This window comes from Moschus berezovskii, chromosome 17 (genome assembly GCF_049115385.1).
Source record: "Moschus berezovskii isolate FMDL1 chromosome 17, NW_MosBer_1.0, whole genome shotgun sequence".
Lineage (NCBI taxonomy): Eukaryota > Metazoa > Chordata > Mammalia > Artiodactyla > Moschidae > Moschus > Moschus berezovskii.
In genome coordinates, this window is record NC_142476.1 from 19,262,195 (window position 1) to 19,279,817 (window position 17,623).

At 45.4% G+C, this 17,623-nt stretch overlaps 1 protein-coding gene across 5 annotated transcripts in view; it reads left to right on the forward strand.

Annotated features, from left to right (window-relative positions):
- HHAT (hedgehog acyltransferase) overlaps nucleotides 1–17,623 on the forward strand; it is a 357,633-nt gene that overhangs the window by 174,079 nt on the left and 165,931 nt on the right. For 4 of the 5 annotated variants that reach the window (XR_016039577.1, XM_088845241.1, XM_055419017.2 and 1 more), the window contains one exon: nucleotides 15,206–15,241. Coding sequence is in view for 4 of the 5 variants with exons in the window: in XM_088845241.1 (XP_088701367.1) it covers nucleotides 15,206–15,241 (36 nt within the window). In the remaining variant the exon portion in view is untranslated. Of the gene's footprint in view, nucleotides 1–15,205; nucleotides 15,242–16,116; nucleotides 16,531–17,623 lie in introns of those variants that run through there. The other variant, XM_088845242.1, reaches the window with a different exon arrangement.

Consider the following 17,623-nt stretch of genomic DNA (forward strand, 5'->3'; position numbering starts at 1 on the left):
ATGGGTTGCCATTTCCTGCTCCAATGCATGAAAGGAAAAGTGAAAGTAAAGTCGCTCAGTCATGTCCGACTTGTCGCGACCCCATGGACTGCAGCCTACCAGGCTCCTCCGTCCATGGGATTTTCCAGGCAAGAGTACTGGAGTTGGGTGCCATGGTCTTCTCCGAGTGGAAGCACAGCACTAAGTAAAAACATATGGCTCCTGGCTTTAACTAAAACTGTGGGGTTTCAAGATGGAGTTGTTTCTTAGGGGGCAAAGGGAGTGCTATCAATTAACTGGAAAGTGGCTGTTTTGCAAGAAGCCTCCTGGTTTATTCTCTGCTGTTTGTGCTTTGAAATGCTCATGCTGCTTTTCAGCCCTGCAGCCATCGGTCTCTTCTGACTTGTTGAGATCGCGTGACTGAGGGCTTCTCTCCATCACCAGTCACAGGGGAGGGTCAGATGAGGACTGTTACTGTCAGCAGGCTCCCAGGGACAGAGGCCCCTTAGTTCTTAAAACTCCCCTAGCATCTTGGGTTTACTGTGATTTTCTATGTATCAGTTTCCTCCCTAAGCTGTAAACTCTCATAAGTGGACACTCTCCCCAGCACCTGCTAGTCATTGGCCCAAGGTGGGGACTGGACACATATTTGTTGAAGAGAGGAAGAAGTTCAATTCTTTATTCTCTTGAATGGGTTTATGTTCAGAAAAACCAGGTTTGTGGTGGTAATATGCACACGACGCTGCTTGTTGTCAGTGTCCTGTTAAGTGTAGTAAAATTTACCTTTCCTTGAGATATGTGAACTTGAAAGTGTTGAAGACTATTTATAATACCACCTCTGTTTCTTTTTTAAAAGTGTTTATTTCTTGATTTTTGACTGCGTCAGGTCTCAGCTGTGGTGCGCGAGATCTTCCTTGTAGGATAGGCTTCTCTCTAGTTTCAGCCCACGGGCTCCAGAAGGCCTGGGCTCTGTAGTTGCAGCACTCGGGCTCTCTAGCTGTGGTGTGTGGGTTTAGTTGTCTCCGTGGCATGTGGGATCTTACTTCTTTGACCAGGGATAGAACCCGCCTCCCCTGCACTGGCAGGCAGATTCCTAACCACTGGACCACCAGGAAAATCCCTCATTTCTGTTTTTTGAAGTAAGATCTTTGTTTTTCCCCCCTTTGAAGCCTATCTCATTTTCAGTAACATCCAATGGGAGGATGACTTTATTTTCATAACAAGAGATGTGGCCCACTGACAGCGTGAATGAGCCGGTCGAGGACTACTGAGCTAGAGAACTGAAGATCTCTTGAGGTGAAGAGATCTCTGTGTGCATCCCTGAAGGCCAGAGTCCTTGTGGACCAGGCAGCATCATCGGTCAGCTCTGTAGTACCTTCCTCTCCATGTTACAGGACCAAACTTGGGTCCTCTCACAGATGCGCAGTAAAGCCAGTCTAGTGATGCTGGGTTGTGGTGAAGGAAAGTGCAGTGTTTATCGCAAGGGGCCGTCAAGGAGTCTCAGAAAGCCAGTGCTCAGAAAGCCCTGACTCTAGGAAGAGTTTCAGCAAAGCTTTTATTTTTTAAAATAAATCCAGTTCAGTTTTTAAAGCTTATTTGTTTTTTCACTTTTGGCTGTGCTGTGTCTTCATTGCTGTGTGGGCTTTCTCTGGTTGCGGAGAATGAGGGCTACTCTCTAGTTGCAGGGCACGGGCTTCTCGTTGCCGTGGCTTCTCTTGTTGCTGAGCACTCTAGCGGGGTGCGCTCGGGCCTCAGCAGTTGGGGCTCCCGGGCTCTAGAGCACAGGCTCAGTAGTTGTGGCGCACAGACTTGGTTGCTCTCCGGCATGTGGGATCTTTCCTGACCTGGGACTGAAGCCACGTCTCCTGCATTGGCAGGTGGATTCTTTATCACTGAGCCACCAGGGAAGTCCCTAGCAAAGCATTTTTAAAGGCCAGCTGAGGGTGGGGGAGTCCTAGGTCCTGTGATCAGCTCCTGCACAATTCTTTGGTTAATGGTGAGGTAACACTGTGAGGGCAGTGTCGCAGGGGTTCATAACATTATCAATCTTGAGGCTCCAGTAGACCTGGAAGCTGTGTGCTCATGGTCATCAAGTAGTTAACTTCCATTTGGTGGGGCTTTTCCATGTCTGTAAAACAGCTTAGGAAATGTGCACCAAATATAGTTACCTAGGTGCTTCAGAGAGGAACTAAAGCGGAGGATATGAGGCAGGGGGGCTCTGTCCCTGGACGCTTCTATAGGGTCCTGTTTGGTTACATCCAGAGCACTAAACAAAGGACCGCCAATGAAGTTGCTATCGGTTTGGCCCATGGACCTGGCTTTGGTACTGTAACTTTGGGAAGCAAAAGCAAATGTTTGCATGATGGTCCATGGAACGTCCAGAGTTTTGGTGTGCATTGGCGCTCTGCCTTGCTGTCTCTTGACTTCTCCTTGCTGGCTCTGCAGGGCTGGTCAGCCCCAGGCAGGATGTCCTGTCTGGTTTGGGTGAGACATCTGTGTCCCGCTGCTTCAAGCCCCGAGCCTTGCACTGTGATACAGCCCTGCAATGCTCCCTCCTTCTCTGTGTGTGTCTGTGCTCCGCTCCCCACTCCCTGCACAGCACTCCCGACACCTGTGTCTGCTGGCTTCCCTTTGACAAATGCTGCTGTGTAGCCTCTTTTTTTTTTTTCTTCTGAATTTCAATGAAGAGAATTTGTTAGAAAGTTACAGAAGGAAAAATAGCCATGCTCTCTTTGATTAGTTGGAGCCATGTAGGTAAAAGAGATGCCTAAGGAGAGGCTAAGAAATTTGCTAGTCATTAACATGAGAGAGGCCACAGAGACTTGGGGACCCATTGTTTTAAAACCCTGGACCTCTGCTTTTATCTTGGACAGTCAAGTAGGAAATAAATGCCAAAGGGGCGTTCTTATCCAAGTTCCCATATGTAATTAGTATGAAAGTAAGACTGAAGAGGGAAAGGGTACAAATTAGTGAGAATGACACTAATATCAAATTTATTTATCAAACATCATTTTTAGGTATAATGATCAGTTTCTTTGAAATTCAAATTATGATAATGAATCTTCTGTTTTGGTATAAAGAAGAAGAAAGGTGTAAAGAAGAAGAAGCTGTGTCCCTCACCCCACTAAACACATTTGGGTCTTATTTCTTTTCAGACCTATTTGCTTTAGATTACTAAGAGTGGCAGGACCAATTGGGTGACTGTCCCAAGGAGTGAAACTAGATCGTTGACAATCATGTGATGCAGTTTTTCAAGCCATAATGAACAGCTTCATCAAGCACGTGGCATGTGTAATCACTCATTGTAATGGTGTATCCACAAGAGAAATGCTGTGTGGTGGAAGGAGATTCCGATCAGATGTGCATGTACAGAGAAGACTTTTCAGCTTTTAAGACTGTGTTAACATTTGCTCTGTGTTAAATTCCTGTGTTTTGGTGGCATTTAGGGGATAAGTATTGACTTGTTAAATTGTGTAGTTCCCAATCCCGACCTTTTGAGCCCTGACCTACTTTGTCGAGGTTCCTAAAACACTGAGTATCCTGGGTCCAGTTTACTTTGCAAATTAGAAGCTGAGGCCCCTGTCTGTGTCTCCGTGTAATCTTTCCTAATGGGGAATAAAAGGCAAAGGTCAGAGGTTCTCATTCTCTTTTTGGAGATAATTGAGTAGTTGTGTTGTCAGGGGCAGCCTGGGCAGAAAGATCAGTGGAGCTGTATCAGCAGGGATATTCCATCAGGGAGATGATTTCTCTCCTTTATCTTGTTGCTTCTGGTTGCATTGTGGGCATCACCACTGCACGTCCTGCCTTGCAGAAAGAAGAGTACATTTATCATCATCCCCAGTGGCTCTGGAGCCATCTCTCTTCTTCCTCAGCAATATTTTAGATTCCAATCCATAGTGATATTCTGTGAGGGTTCTAGCAATGGCTTCCAGGGAGAGGAGTCTAAGTACTTTGGAACTGACATGCTCCCTGGAGAGCACTTCCCACCCCTACTAGCCAATTTCTATTTATCCTACAAAACCCACCTGGAATATTACCTCCTCTGGGAAGCCCTTCCCGCATGCCTCCCCTGCTGTCATGATGTAAATGCTTCTTTCCTGAGCTGCTAGACACTGTGTTTATTTTGGGTTCTTTTTTTTTTTTTTTTAACCCTGTGCATCTCATCAGCAGGTGCTTTAATCTTATTAATGTGAGGGGACTCCCTCTTCCATAGTCCTTCCTCGGAACTAATATCCACTATTAAAGCACTCACACATTACTGTTTCAGGTTCCCAAAGCCTATATTGTATTTTTCTTAAGAATAAAAAAAAATTTGTCCTAGTCTAGAAATTACAAACATAATCTTTTGATAGGCGTATCTCATATGATTTACAATATATGTCACTTAAAAAGCCCTGAGTTTTTAATGAGGAGATCTGAGTTCAAGTTGAAATTGGGTCCCTTCCTAATTAAGTAATTAAGTCCCTTGTACTGCAAGGAGATCCAACCAGTCCATTCTAAAGGAGATCAATCCTGGGTATTCATTGGAAGGACTGATGCTAAAGCTGAAACCGCAATACTTTGGCCACCTCATGTGATGAATTGACTCACTGGAAAAGACTCTGATGCTAGGAAAGGTTGGGGGCAGGAGGAGAAGGGGACGACAGAGAATGAGATGGCTGGATGGCATCACCGACTCTGTGGACATGAGTTTGAGTGAACTCCGGGAGTTGGTGATGGACAGGGAGGCCTGGCGTGCTGTGATTCATGGGGTCACGGAGAGTCGGACACGACTGAGCGACTGAACTGATCTGAACTGAAACAAGTCTTTTAACCTTCATTCTTGTGTTTGTTTATTCATTCACGTATTTATTGAGCCTGTGGCATAGGTCCTGTTAGACATCCTGTGTTGGCTTCCTTAGCTAGAAAATGGGCATGATATACAAGTTCTACTTTCCTTGCAGTTTGTTAAGAATTGTCTGACAGTGCTTTGTAAACATAAAGCTCTATTGAGACACTATTTATGATTATTTTAATAGACAAGGACTTGTGTGCAAAAAATAGAATAGAACAAAGCAGCAGATATTTGCTTTTTTGACAGAATTTGTTATAGCCACATCAAAAAAATTATGGACGTATCAGAGAGCACCATCTGGGGTGAATCAGCCTCAATTCTTTTTCTTTCTTGATACCTACATTTGAAATATAATCCTGAAAATAGGAATCCTGCTGGCTTAGCCTGGGTGTCCTACTTATCCTTCTCAGGAAAGCGGGAACAGGGACTGAATCTCACTAGAACTGGACACGGTGGCTGAGAGGTAAGTCCCCAGAAGGATGTCAGACCTCCCCTCAAAATAAACAGGCAAGCAAATAGAAGCAGCCAACGTCAACCACATAACTCTTAACCCATTTTTTTCTCAGCAGATGACTTTGCCTCATACTCTGGTAAAAGGCCTCCCTCTACTAACTCTGCAGGCTTCTGCACGCATCACCTGTCACAGTGGAAAATTTACCCCTGGATAAACAAACAAAACCACCTCATTTGTCTCATCCTTCTAAAGCTACTCTCCTCCCTCCTCTCCTTCAGAACTACAGTGTTCACAACATTGGAGTTGTTCGTACCCACTGTCCCTGCGTCCCCTCCTTCCTATTCATCCTTCTCTCTGGCTTGACTTCCACTTCAGTCGCTTAGTGAGACCGCACTGGTCCAAGTGGCCAAGGACCTTCATGTGGCAGATGTGTCTTGTAGGTATTTTTACGTGAAGACATGAAGAGCAAGATGAGCTTAGATCCCTACCTCACACCATGCACAAAAGTTAACTCTCAGATATCTTAGAGGCTAACAGTGAAAGTATGATCCATAAAAGAAACATCGATAAGCTGGACTTTGAAGAATTCAAAACTTCTGTGCTTCAACAGACGATTTTAAGAGAATAAAAAGACAAGCTACAGACTGTGAGAAAATATTTTCAAGTCACACATTGGATAAAGGACCGGCTTCTAGTATGTACACTGGGGTAGGAACTTAGCTCTCTTGTTCACTGTTGTATCCTAAGCATCTGTTGCAGTTTGTGACATTTGGAAGGAGCTCCATAAATATTTGTGGGATAAATGAGTAACTATAGCTTTAATGCAGTTCGGGGAAGAGTTTTTAGGAACATAATAAAGTTGGAAGAGGAGAGAAAATAATCTTGAACATTTGTAGAATGTCTCTACTTGAATGAAGCACTTGTAACCGCTAGGTTTATTCCTTTTTGGATCTCCATGCCACAGGGAAGGCACCTGAGACATGCAAGGATGATTTGTTTTTTTGCCTAAGATCAAATATGACTAAGTGGAAGAACTAGAGTTCAGACGTTGATTTCTAGTTCCACACCTAATGGGCTGTGGTTTCTACTCTAGTTTAGGAAAGGTCTTCACTCCTGAGCATCGTGGCCTGGCACTGTGCCTTCTCTCTTTGGTTTTCTCCATCAGTATGAGATGTCCAGATCTCCAGGCTATGTGGGTATTTCCCCAGAATTTGCTCCCTGATAATCTGATGGTGAACACACATGTCTGATGCAGTGAAGAACTGTTGTGTGAAAACCCAGCAGCAGCTCTCACTGTGTTTGCTTTGGAGAGTATGTCCTCCCAAGGCTACAGTTCTCATGTTCTACCTTTCCATCAAACTATATTTCAGCAAATATGCTTTGGCTCCCAACTGGGGTCTGACTGGCCTGAGTTCACTTTTACGTTTTTCTGTTTTCCCTGCAACACTTTTTATTCTTGACTGTGCAGGCTCTGAATCTCAAATTGATAGGCAGGTTAGACCCAGACGGGATCAGACTATGGACAAGCATGAGAAAGTCAGGGAATGGCATGCTGCAGACTATATACATGGCTTTTACAGATGGCGATGGAGATGGCATGACCTGATGCCAGTTATTATATGGTGTCAGCAAGAAGCCTGTTCTGAGTATTGTGTCCAGGGCATTCTCAGAAAATAAAGACATTGATTGAGGCTGAGAGGAAGGCAGTATTGTGACATTTGAATAAACAACTGGGTCTCTAGGGGACCTGGACTGTTAGACTCAGCTCTGCTGCTAAGTTGTATAGTTGCAGTTCAAATTATTTCATCTTCCTTATCCTCTCTTTCCTAATCTGTCAAGTGAGGAGGTTAGAGCAGATAAACTTTAAGGCCTTTTCCACTCTTTGACATTAAATTAGATAGCCCAGCCAGAACTAACCAAGGCTTCTTGAGCATAGGTATAAACTTTATTCTGCTGGTGATGTGATTTAATGTTTACCTCCAACTCTCTGCATCAGTCTTCAGATATCCCAGACAGGAATGTGACAGCTACACTTTGGCAGTCCACTTAGGGGATAAACAAGTCTGGACGTGAAAAACCATAAGGGTTGTACGTTGAAGAAGACAAGGGAAGGATTGAGATCTGAACATGGTACCTCACCAAATACTGCCCCGCCTGTGTCATGCTAACTGGCCACGAAAACAGAGATTCTAAAACTTAGCTAAACAGCCAGGTCATCTTTCCTTTTCTCCTTTGCCTTTTGCTTCTCGTCTTTTCACATGGCATCTGGTCCCATCACTTCATGGGAAATAGATGGGGAAACAGTGTCAGACTTTATTTTGGGGGGCTCCAAAATCACTGCGGATGCTGATTGCAGCCAGGAAATTAAAAGACGCTTATTCCTTGGAAGGAAAGTTATGACCAACCTAGATAGCATATTAAAAAGCAGAGACATTACTTTGCCAACCAAGGTCCGCCTAGTAAAGGCTGTGGTTTTTCCCGTGGTCATGTATGGATATGAGAGTTGGACTGTGAAGAAAGCTGATCGCCGAAGAATCGATGCTTTTGAACTGTGGTGTTGGAGAAGACTCTTGAGAGTCCCTTGGACTGCAAGGAGATTCAACCAGTCCATTCTAAAGGAGATCAATCCTGGGTGTTCATTGGAAGGACTGATGCTAAAGCTGAAACTCCAATACTTTGGCCACCTCATGCGACAAGCTGACTCACTGGAAAAGACTCTGATGCTGGGAGGGATTGGGGGTGGGAGGAGACGGGGACGACAGAGAATGAGATGGCTGGATGGCATCACCGACTCGATGGACATGAGTTTGAGTGAACTCCGGGAGTTGGTGATGGACAGGGAGGCCTGGCGTGCTGTGATTCATGGGGTCGCAAAGAGTCGGACACGACTGAGCGACTGAACTGAAACAGCCAGGATCAGCCTAGGAGGAAGGACTAGGCCCCTGAAAGGCAGACAGCCTGTCAGAGTAGAATCGATTCTGGATCTAACTGTCGGCTCTGGCCCGAGTTCTGCCACGGACATGCTGTGAAGGCCTGACACCTCCTTTCTCGGAGTGGGTGCTCTGTGAGTAAGCGTGAGGGCACCACCACTGTGGCAGGTTGTTGTTGCTGCTGTTCACTGGCCAAGTTGTGTCTGACTACACCATGCCAGTCTCCTCTGTCCTCCACTGTCTCCCGGAGTTTGCTCACATTCATGTCCATTGAGTCAGGGATGTTCTCCAACCATCTCATCCTCTGCTGCCCCCCTTCTCCTTCTGCCCTCAGTCTTTCCCAGCATCAGGGTCTTTTCCAGTGAGTCAGCACTTCACATCAGGTGGCGAAAGAGTGTGGCTTCAGCTTAAGCATCAGTCCTACCAGTGAATATTCAGGGTTGATTTCCTTTCGGATTGACTAGCTGGATCTCCTTGCTGTCTTAGGGACTCTCAGGAGGCTTCTCCAACACCACAGTTCAAAAGTATCAATTCTCTGGTGCTCATCCTTCTTAATGGACCGACTCTCACATCTGTACATGACTACTGAAACAACATAGCTGTGACTAGATGGACCTTTGTCAGCAAAGTAATGTCTCTGCTTTTTAATATGCTGTCTAGGTTGGTCATAACTTTCCTTCCAAGGAGTACGTGTCTTTTAATTTCATGGCTGCAGTCACCGTCTGCAGTGATTTTGGAGCCAAAAAATAAAGTCTCTCATTGTTTCCATTGTTTCCCTATCTATTTGCTATGAAGTGATGGGACCAGATGCCATGATCTCAGTTTTCTGGATGTTGCATTTTAAACCAACTTTCTCACTCTCCTCTTTCACTTTCATCAAGAGGCTCTTTAGTTCCTCTTCACTTTCTGCCATAAGGGTGGTGTCATCTGCATATCTGAGGTTATTGATATTTCTCCTGGCAGTCTTGGTTCCAGCTTGTGCTTCATCCAGTCCAGCGTTCCTCATGATGTACTCTGTGTATAAGTTAAATAAGCAGGGTGACAGCATACAGCCTTGACGTACTCTTTCCTGATTTGAAACAGTTTGTTGTTCCATGTCCAGTTCTAACCATTGCTTCCTGACCTGCATACAGGTTTCCCAGGAGGCAGGTCAGGTGGTCTGGTACTCCCATGTCTTTAAGAATTTTCCACAGTTTATTGTGATCCACACAGTCAAAGGCTTTGGTGTAGTCAATAAAGCAGAAATAGATGTTTTTCTGGAACTCTCTTGCTTTTTTCATGATCCAGCGGATGTTGGCAATTTGATTTCTGGTTCCTCTGCCTTTTCTAAATCTAGCTTAAACATCTGGATGTTCATGGTTCATGTACTGTTGAAGCCTGGCTTGAGCATTACTTTGCTAACGTGTGAGATGAGTGCAATTGTGCGGTAGTTTGAGCATTCTTTGGCATTGCCTTTCTTTGGGATTAGAATGAAAACTGACCTTTTCCAGTCCTGCAGCTACTACTGAGTTTTCCAAATTTGCTGGCATATTGAGTGCAGCACTTTTAGGATTGAGCACATCATCTTTTAGGATTTGATACAGCTCCACTGGAATTCCATCACCTCCACTAGCTTTGTTCATAGTGAGGCTTCATAAGGCCCACTCGACTTCGAATTCCAGAATGTCTGGCTCTAGGTGAGTGATCACACCATCGTGGTTATCTGGGTCGTGAAGACCTTTATTGTAGAGTTCTTCTGTGTATTCTTGCCACCTCTTCTTAATATCATCTGCTTCTGTTGGGTCCATACCATTTCTGTCATTTATTGTGCCCATCTTTGCATGAAATGTTCCCTTGGTATCTCCAATTTTCTTGAAGAGATCTCTAGTCTTTCCCATTCTATTGTTTTGCTCTATTTCTTTGCACTGATCACTGAGGAATGCTTTCTTATCTCTCCTTGCTATTCTTTGGAAGTCCGCTTTCAAATGGGTACATCTTTCCTTTTCTCCTTTGCCTTTTGCTTCTCTTCTTTTCACAGCTATTTGTAAGGCCTCCTCAGACAACCATTTTGCCTTTTCGCCTTTCCTTTTCTTGGGGATGGTCTTGATCACTGCCTCCTGGAGGCATTAGCCTATGCTCAGTCTAATTCGCTGATGGTTATCAGATTGGAGCTGCTGCTATGGATGTGACTGAATACTTAGAGATGCTTCCTGAAAGTGACTGAAACAAGGAGTCAGAAGCCTGAGGCTCTGGCAGCTCTGAGTTCGTTCATTCCGGGTTTCTATTGGATGGTTCAGTCTTCTCTATACACCCTTTGAATCCATGCTTGAACTCACCTTGTAAAGAGGAGCTCCCTGCCTTGCTAGAATATTGTAGCTCGCTCCACAGTTCCCTTTCCTCTCTCAAGCTGCTTCTGCTGTCGATTGGCGTTCAGACAACAAGAATGTCCACATCACACACACACCCCCCCAGAAGATTTCTTGTTTTTACTTTCCAGAAAGAACCAAGAATAATATTCACAGGATAATTGCTTCTTATGTCCCCTTATAAAGAAATCTTGGTTTACTGTGAGCTGGTAGCTGTGAGAGATTACTTTCTCCAAAGGAGATCAGAATAATTGTGCTATAGTTTGGTAGGTATCTTATGTCAGGAGAGAAGCCCCGCTTCTGTCTGTGGGTATTTATTTTACATATTTACGGGTTATACTTGGTGTATTAAATAATTACTTTTTTGCATCTGCTATCTGCAGTGTCATGTGCTAAGGCCAGGGCAGACAGAGGCATTGGTGCCTTATTACAGCACATCAGTCACAGGTTGATTTGTTACCCACCCAGATTCTTTAATAAATAGAAATTGAAAAGAGGCCAGATGAGAAATTCGGAAAGGGTGTTGTTTGGACTCCTGCTGCAACATGATGGAAGGAAAACAAGTAACAGATTTGCTTGCTTGCTCCCAAGGAGGGGCCAGCTGGTCCCTTAAATGGAGTGAGGGTTGGGGTGGATCCGTGGTTCGGGCTGGAGGAGTGGCTTGGGTGGTCTGCCCAGACCGCTGTGGTGCTCTGTGCAGGGGGTCATGCACAGGACCCTGCTTTTGATCCAGGCACCTCAGAAGGGACAGCTGGGTTTTGGCCTTTTTGTATCTTTTTCATAATCTGTCCCAACTGGCCATGCACGCATTTATTTTTAATCCGTGATAGCGTCTTTGTATTCTGTTGCTCAAGGAGACATTTGTCCAGGTGCAGGCACTGCAGTAAAGGGTCCCAGGTGCCAGCTTGTCTCCGCTTCCCCAACAGCTGTTTGTTGAGAATCTGCTTCGTGGCTGCCTTGGGTTCTTGCCCTTACAGAGTTTGCCATCCGCCGAGGGAGGCAGTGTTTGATGTCGATCACACTGTATTGAATCATTGTTGACTTTGCCACCTCTTCACGAGGCTCCGCTCTCCTTGAAGCGAGGTTACGTGCCGTGCATTACTAAATTTCCACCACCTGGCACACTGTAGGCAGAAGGTAAATATTTGTTAAATGAGTCAGTGGCTGGATACATGAAGGGAAAAACATGCACTCTGGCACCTGGTGCTTTAAGCTAGGTCTTGACGCAGCAGTTTGCCAGCTAGGTGGCTGGGGATAAGGACAGGCAGTTTTATAAAATAGGGACCTCTTTTGCAGTGTGGTTGTAAAGATTAAAAGAGGGAATGCACAGAGTGCTTCTTATGCCTGCGTGCTAAGTCGCTTCAGTCATGTCCAACTCTTTGCAACCCCATGGACTGTAGCCTGCTGGGCTCCTCTGTCCATGAGATTCTCCAGGCAAGAGTACTGGAGGCAGTTGCCATTTCATGTCCCTTTTTAATTTGACTTCTCCTGCCGAGTTATTGGGAAGGGGGCTTCCATTAAAACAACTCTTAAAATTTGGAGGGAAGGAGAGTACTATTTACTGAGTACTCTTGATGCATCAGACACTGTGCTCAGCCCTGTATCTGTTCCATCACTTAATTCTCATAACCTCCCTATGAGTAAGTGTTAGTTGCTCAGTTGTGTCCGATTCTTTGCGACCCTGTGGACTGTGTAGCCTGCCAGACTCCTCTGTCCATGGGATTCTCTAGGCAAGAATATTGGAGTGGGTTGCCACTCCCTTCTCCATCCCTGTGAGTAAAGGACCTCCATTCTCCCCACTGAGGAAGCTGGAGGCCGGAGCATTGACATAACTTTCCAGAGCCTGGCTGACTCTAAGACCCAAGCGGGTAGATGGCACCTGCAGAGCTAAAGGGAGCAAGGCAGGTGGGCTTTCTCGGGTTAGGGCAGCCACGTTGGGAGAAACTGAAATCAGGTGGAGGTGGAAAGGGAGCAGTTACTTCAAATTAATGACCATTTTCAGTTAGTAATCATGAGAGGCAGCGAGGGCCCGTGATCTTAGTGGGAGGAGCAAGTGACTCGAGGCTTTTAGGGCTCAGTTTGACTCCCAGGTTCATCCTCTCCTAGCTCTGAGCTTTGCACCAGTTACTTAGCCTCTGAACTGTAGTTCCTTCACCAGAAATAGAGACACAAGTACCTACCTCCCTGACAACCACGTGTGTCTGTGTGTAATGAACACAGTAGTTGCCACCCCTCTTGATGAAAGTGGAAGAGGAGAGTGAAAAGGTTGGCTTGAAGCTCAACATTCAGAAAACAAAGATCATGGCATCTGGTCCCATCACTTCATGGGAAATAGATGGGGAAACAGTGGAAGCAGTGTCAGACTTTATTTTTTTGGGCTCCAAAATCACTGCGGATGCTGATTGCAGCCATGAAATTAAAAGACGCTTACTCCTTGGAAGGAAAGTTATGACCAGCCTAGATAGCATATTAAAAAGCAGAGACATTACTTTGCCAACCAAGGTCCGTCTAGTCAAGGCTATGGTTTTTCCCGTGGTCATATATGGATGTGAGAGGTGGACTGTGAAGAAAGCTGATTGCCGAAGAATTGATTCTTTTGAACTGTGGTGCTGGAGAAGACTCTTGAGAGTCCCTTCTAAAGGAGATCAATCCTGGGTGTTCATTGGAAGGATTGATGCTGAAACTCCAATACTTTGGCCACCTCATGCGAACAGTTGACTCACTGGAAAAGAGTCTGATGCTGGGAGGGATTGGGGCGGGAGGAGACGGGGACGACAGGGAATGAGATGGCTGGATGGCATCACCAGCTCGATGGACATGAGTTTGAGTGAACTCCGGGAGTTGGTGATGGACAGGGAGGCCTGGAGTGCTGTGATTCATGGGGTTGCGAAGAGTCGGACACGACTGAGCGACTGAACTGAACTGAGATAAATGATAATTCCTCCTTCTGGGGCTTCTTCCCCTCCTCCACCGCTGTTCTGGGGGTCTCTGGGATTCCTTCCGTGTCTGTTTCATCCTCTTTTTTCCTGCAGCACAGTCCATTGCTTTCTGTAGCTGGTATAATTGAAAAGACAAAATCTTTGTTTTAATCCATACACACTACTACCTCCCATATTGCCATTTTGGCAAATTTACAATCACTGTCCACCATGTTAAGATCTTACATGGCTGAGCAATGTAGGCTTGGTTTTGGTTGAGAGGAGGGAACGTTTCTGTTTGTTTGTTGTTGTTGTTAAATCTGTGTTAAATATGATTATAGGAATTGATCTCATCCAGGTCAGTATAAAATCAGCTGAAACGAATCAGCTCTCCCTGCAGGTATATCTCCCTCTAGAGCTCTGTTCAGAGACTTATGAGTAAATAGAATTTAGGTATCTTGACTTTGATTTTCTCTGAATTATAGAAATACTTCAGGTGAGTTACACAGAAACTGAAGTACCTCATATTTTGGCTTTGTTTCTCTCTTCTCCCCTACCCTGTGTCTTTAATCTGTAAACAGATGCTGGAAAGCATCTTGTCATTTAAAGGTATCCCACAAGAAATTGTTTTTAGTATTAACAATCACCTGTTATATGTCAGGGGGGTGAGCTGAGATGTTTTAGGGTTAGGGCTAGGGTAAACCCGGATGCTAGGGACAGTCAGGGCCTGGGCAGTTGGACCCCTCTCTAGGGCGAGTTTTTGTATCCACTGAATTGACTCAGACTTTACCCAGGCTGGTTGCTAACCTGGGAGGCCAGTCTAGTGGATGGGCCATCACCACCACCGTGTCAGGTGTTCGGAGTAGCAATTACTTCCTGATGGGCAGAAATCTTGTGACTCAGGTCACCAGTCTTTTTACTCACAGCCGGACCCAGAGGTAAGAGAGGACACCAGCTAAGTGATTGGAGGTTTGGAGGGAGCAAGCATGCTCATTAGGGAAACCAAGGCAGTGATGGACTCAGTCAGTCTGGTGGTGTTGGGGGGGCTGTGACTGAAGGAGTCCACCACCGCCCCGGGCCTGCTGCATGCTGGTGTGAGGTCCAAGCACAGTGGCCGGCATGGACACGCATTCTCCCTTCGCTGCTAAAGCAGACCCGGATGGGGCCGGGTGGTGCTCTCCTATGAAGAAGCTCCAGGGACTCGGGCTGGGCGGAGATGGAGACCTAGAGTTGACCATTCCCCACCCCGTCCTTCCCTTTGGCCAGGGTGGTTTGCTGTTTTTAAACCATAACTTCATTAATTTTTGAGTAAATGTGCATCTGAGACAGCTAGTATTATAAAAGGACTCCTCTTTTTGTTTTTTTTTTTTTTGAAAAGTGGTGAAATCTACTCTTCTGGACTCTTTGGAGGAGGAGGTTAGCCTTCTCGAGACAGTTTTGCTATGGTAGAGCAGTGAGTGACTCTGCATTAGAATCACCTGGCAGGCTCCTTAAATCTGATTGCTGGGCCTCATCCCCAGAACTTCACAGCTGGTGTGTGGGGGGTGGGCTGAGAATTTGCATCTTCAGCAAGTTCCCAGAGCCTGCGGCCATGGCTGCCCCAGAGGACATACCCTGAGAACCACTATCATGGAGTAACCCGTGTGTTCCCCATGCTGCGAATGTAAGTGTTGGCTATTTCGTCCGCTCCACCACTGCTGTGACTATCTCCTATTGATATGCTTCTCTTTGTCTTCCTTCTATAGGCATTTTGACGTTGGACTACATGATTTCTTGGTTAGGTAAGCCAATAATTTTTATTTTAGATATCACTGGCATAGCCTGTCTATTACGGAATACTGAGATGAAAATAAAGTCCTTGTTAAATATCTTGATGAATAATGGCAACTGTATAGTTGTTAGGCAAACACTGCCAGCTCTGTGTGTGTGTGTGTGTGTGTGTGTGTGTGTGTGTGTGTGTGCGCGTGCGTGTGTGCATGCCTCCCAGAGTCACACAAGAATAGCCAGCCTCTTTAAACAATCAAAGGGATTTATATCTGAAATGGTAGTTACCTAACTACTGGGCTGCTGCAAAGACAAATAGAAAAGTGAAGAGAGCCAGCCTGCATTCATACATTAAACAACCGTCTTGACCAGTCTTCCCTCCACTGAATTGAAGCTTTTTAAACAGAATCTACTGGTTGAGCTTCCCAGGTGGCTCAGTGGTAAAGAATTCACCCACCAATGCAGGAGATGTGGATTCAATCCCTGGGTCAGGAAGATCTCCTGGAGGAGGAAATGGTAACCCACTCTAGTATTCGTTCTTGGAGAATTCCATGGACAGAGGAGCCTGGTGGGCTACAGTCCATGGGGTTGCCAAAGAGTAGGATGTGACTGAACAGCAACTGGTTCTTCTACAGTCATTAAGACACCAACTTTGTTCATAATTCAAAGAGATTACAGATAGCAGTTTATATCCTAGTATATTGGTGATTTGTTAACTGAGTTGACTTACGGGGTATATTAATTCCAAATAGTTATTCAGTTCAGTTCAGTCGCTCAGTCGTGTCCGACTCTCCGCGACCCCATGAAAAGTGGAAACATACCAGAATATTAACAGAGTTGCTAAGAATATGCATCATATTTTTCCTGCTATAAACTTTGTTGTACTTTCTAGATTTTCATTATATTGCTGCTGCTGCTGCTGCTAAGCCACTTCAGTTGTGTCCGACTCTGTGCGACCCCTTAGATGGCAGCCCACCAGGCTCCGCCGTCCCTGGGATTCTCCAGGCAAGAACACTGGAGTGGGTTGCCATTTCCTGCTCCAGTGCATGAAGGGGAAAACTGAAAGTGAAATCACTGTCATGTCCCACTCTTTAGTGACCCCATGGACTGCAGCCCACCAGGCCCCTCCGTCCATGGGAGTTTCCAAGCAAGAGTACTGGAGTGGGTCGCCAGTGCCTTCTCCTCATTATATTGAGCATGTATTTATTATTCTAATAATTCTGGGAAATGATCATTAAAAGTACCTATCAAAAATACATGTGGAAAGCAATAATGGCTGCAGAAGGACTATAAGCTGAAGATTACAAGGAAGTCAGAAATCATGTAGAGTGATTTGCTTTCTGCAACTGTGTGGCTCTAAATGCTAATTAATTCTAAGAGTCTACTTAATAAACAGTCTTGTAAATCACATGTGATTATTTCTGGGTAGATGTTACAGTGGTTCAGTTCTCTGTGAGGCACGGCCATCTCCTTGTGGGTAAGATGCTCTCTGAGGAGAAATATACATCTTTGGCATCACCTGGATCCTAAAACAGCAGCAGTTCCTCTGTGCTAGATTGCATATGGTGGTGTCCCAAGAGAGGCCATGCCTACCTTGTCCTTTCTCTAGGTCCTTATCCAAGGCTGTGCAGTGAAATTGCACAGTGAAATTCCCTGGCCTGAGGAATATGGGTTATCCTGGCTTTCTCCAGGCTCTCACACATGGAAAGTTGTGTGTAAACTCTTACCCATGATGCATCAAGGATAAATGTATTTTCGCAGGAGGGATAAAGGGTCAGTGGTCACAGGAAAGGCAGGCTTGAGAATTCTGTATCTGAACCCATCAGAAAAGCTGTCTGAATGAACTTCAGGGAGTAGGTTGGATTTTTTGAGTCGATGTCTTTGGTACTTCGTGTTATTCCCATATTACTATTCACACGAGTGCTGTGGCGCCTGCAAGTTTGCACTCAGTAACTTTCTTGAGGGCTGGGAACACATCTTAATCCCCTTTTGGTAATTCAGTTATATAGAGAATCAACCCTTCAACAAAAATGTGTGTAGGGGTGACTGAGGGAGTAAATGCATGAAACGAGGCAGAAAGGACTGGAGGGTGAGGATTAAGAAGCTGTTTATTTACCTTAACACATAATTATTAAGCCTGCCGTGTGCCACTTACTTGGTTATTTCTGGGAATACCATGGTGGGAAAGAGAAGCATTTGATTTAAAGCTTTCCCTCAGCTCATTGCTTGCCAGCCTTGTGGTCTGAGCAACCCGAAGTGAGGAGGAGGGGTGGTCTGCTTCTGGGACCCCTCCTCTCTGTCCTTTTTCTGGGCACCAACCATGTCTCCCGTGGTAGGGGAGGAGGCAGAGGGAGTGGTTAAGTGACTCTAATGTAGTTGGCGTTGGGATCCCCTGACTT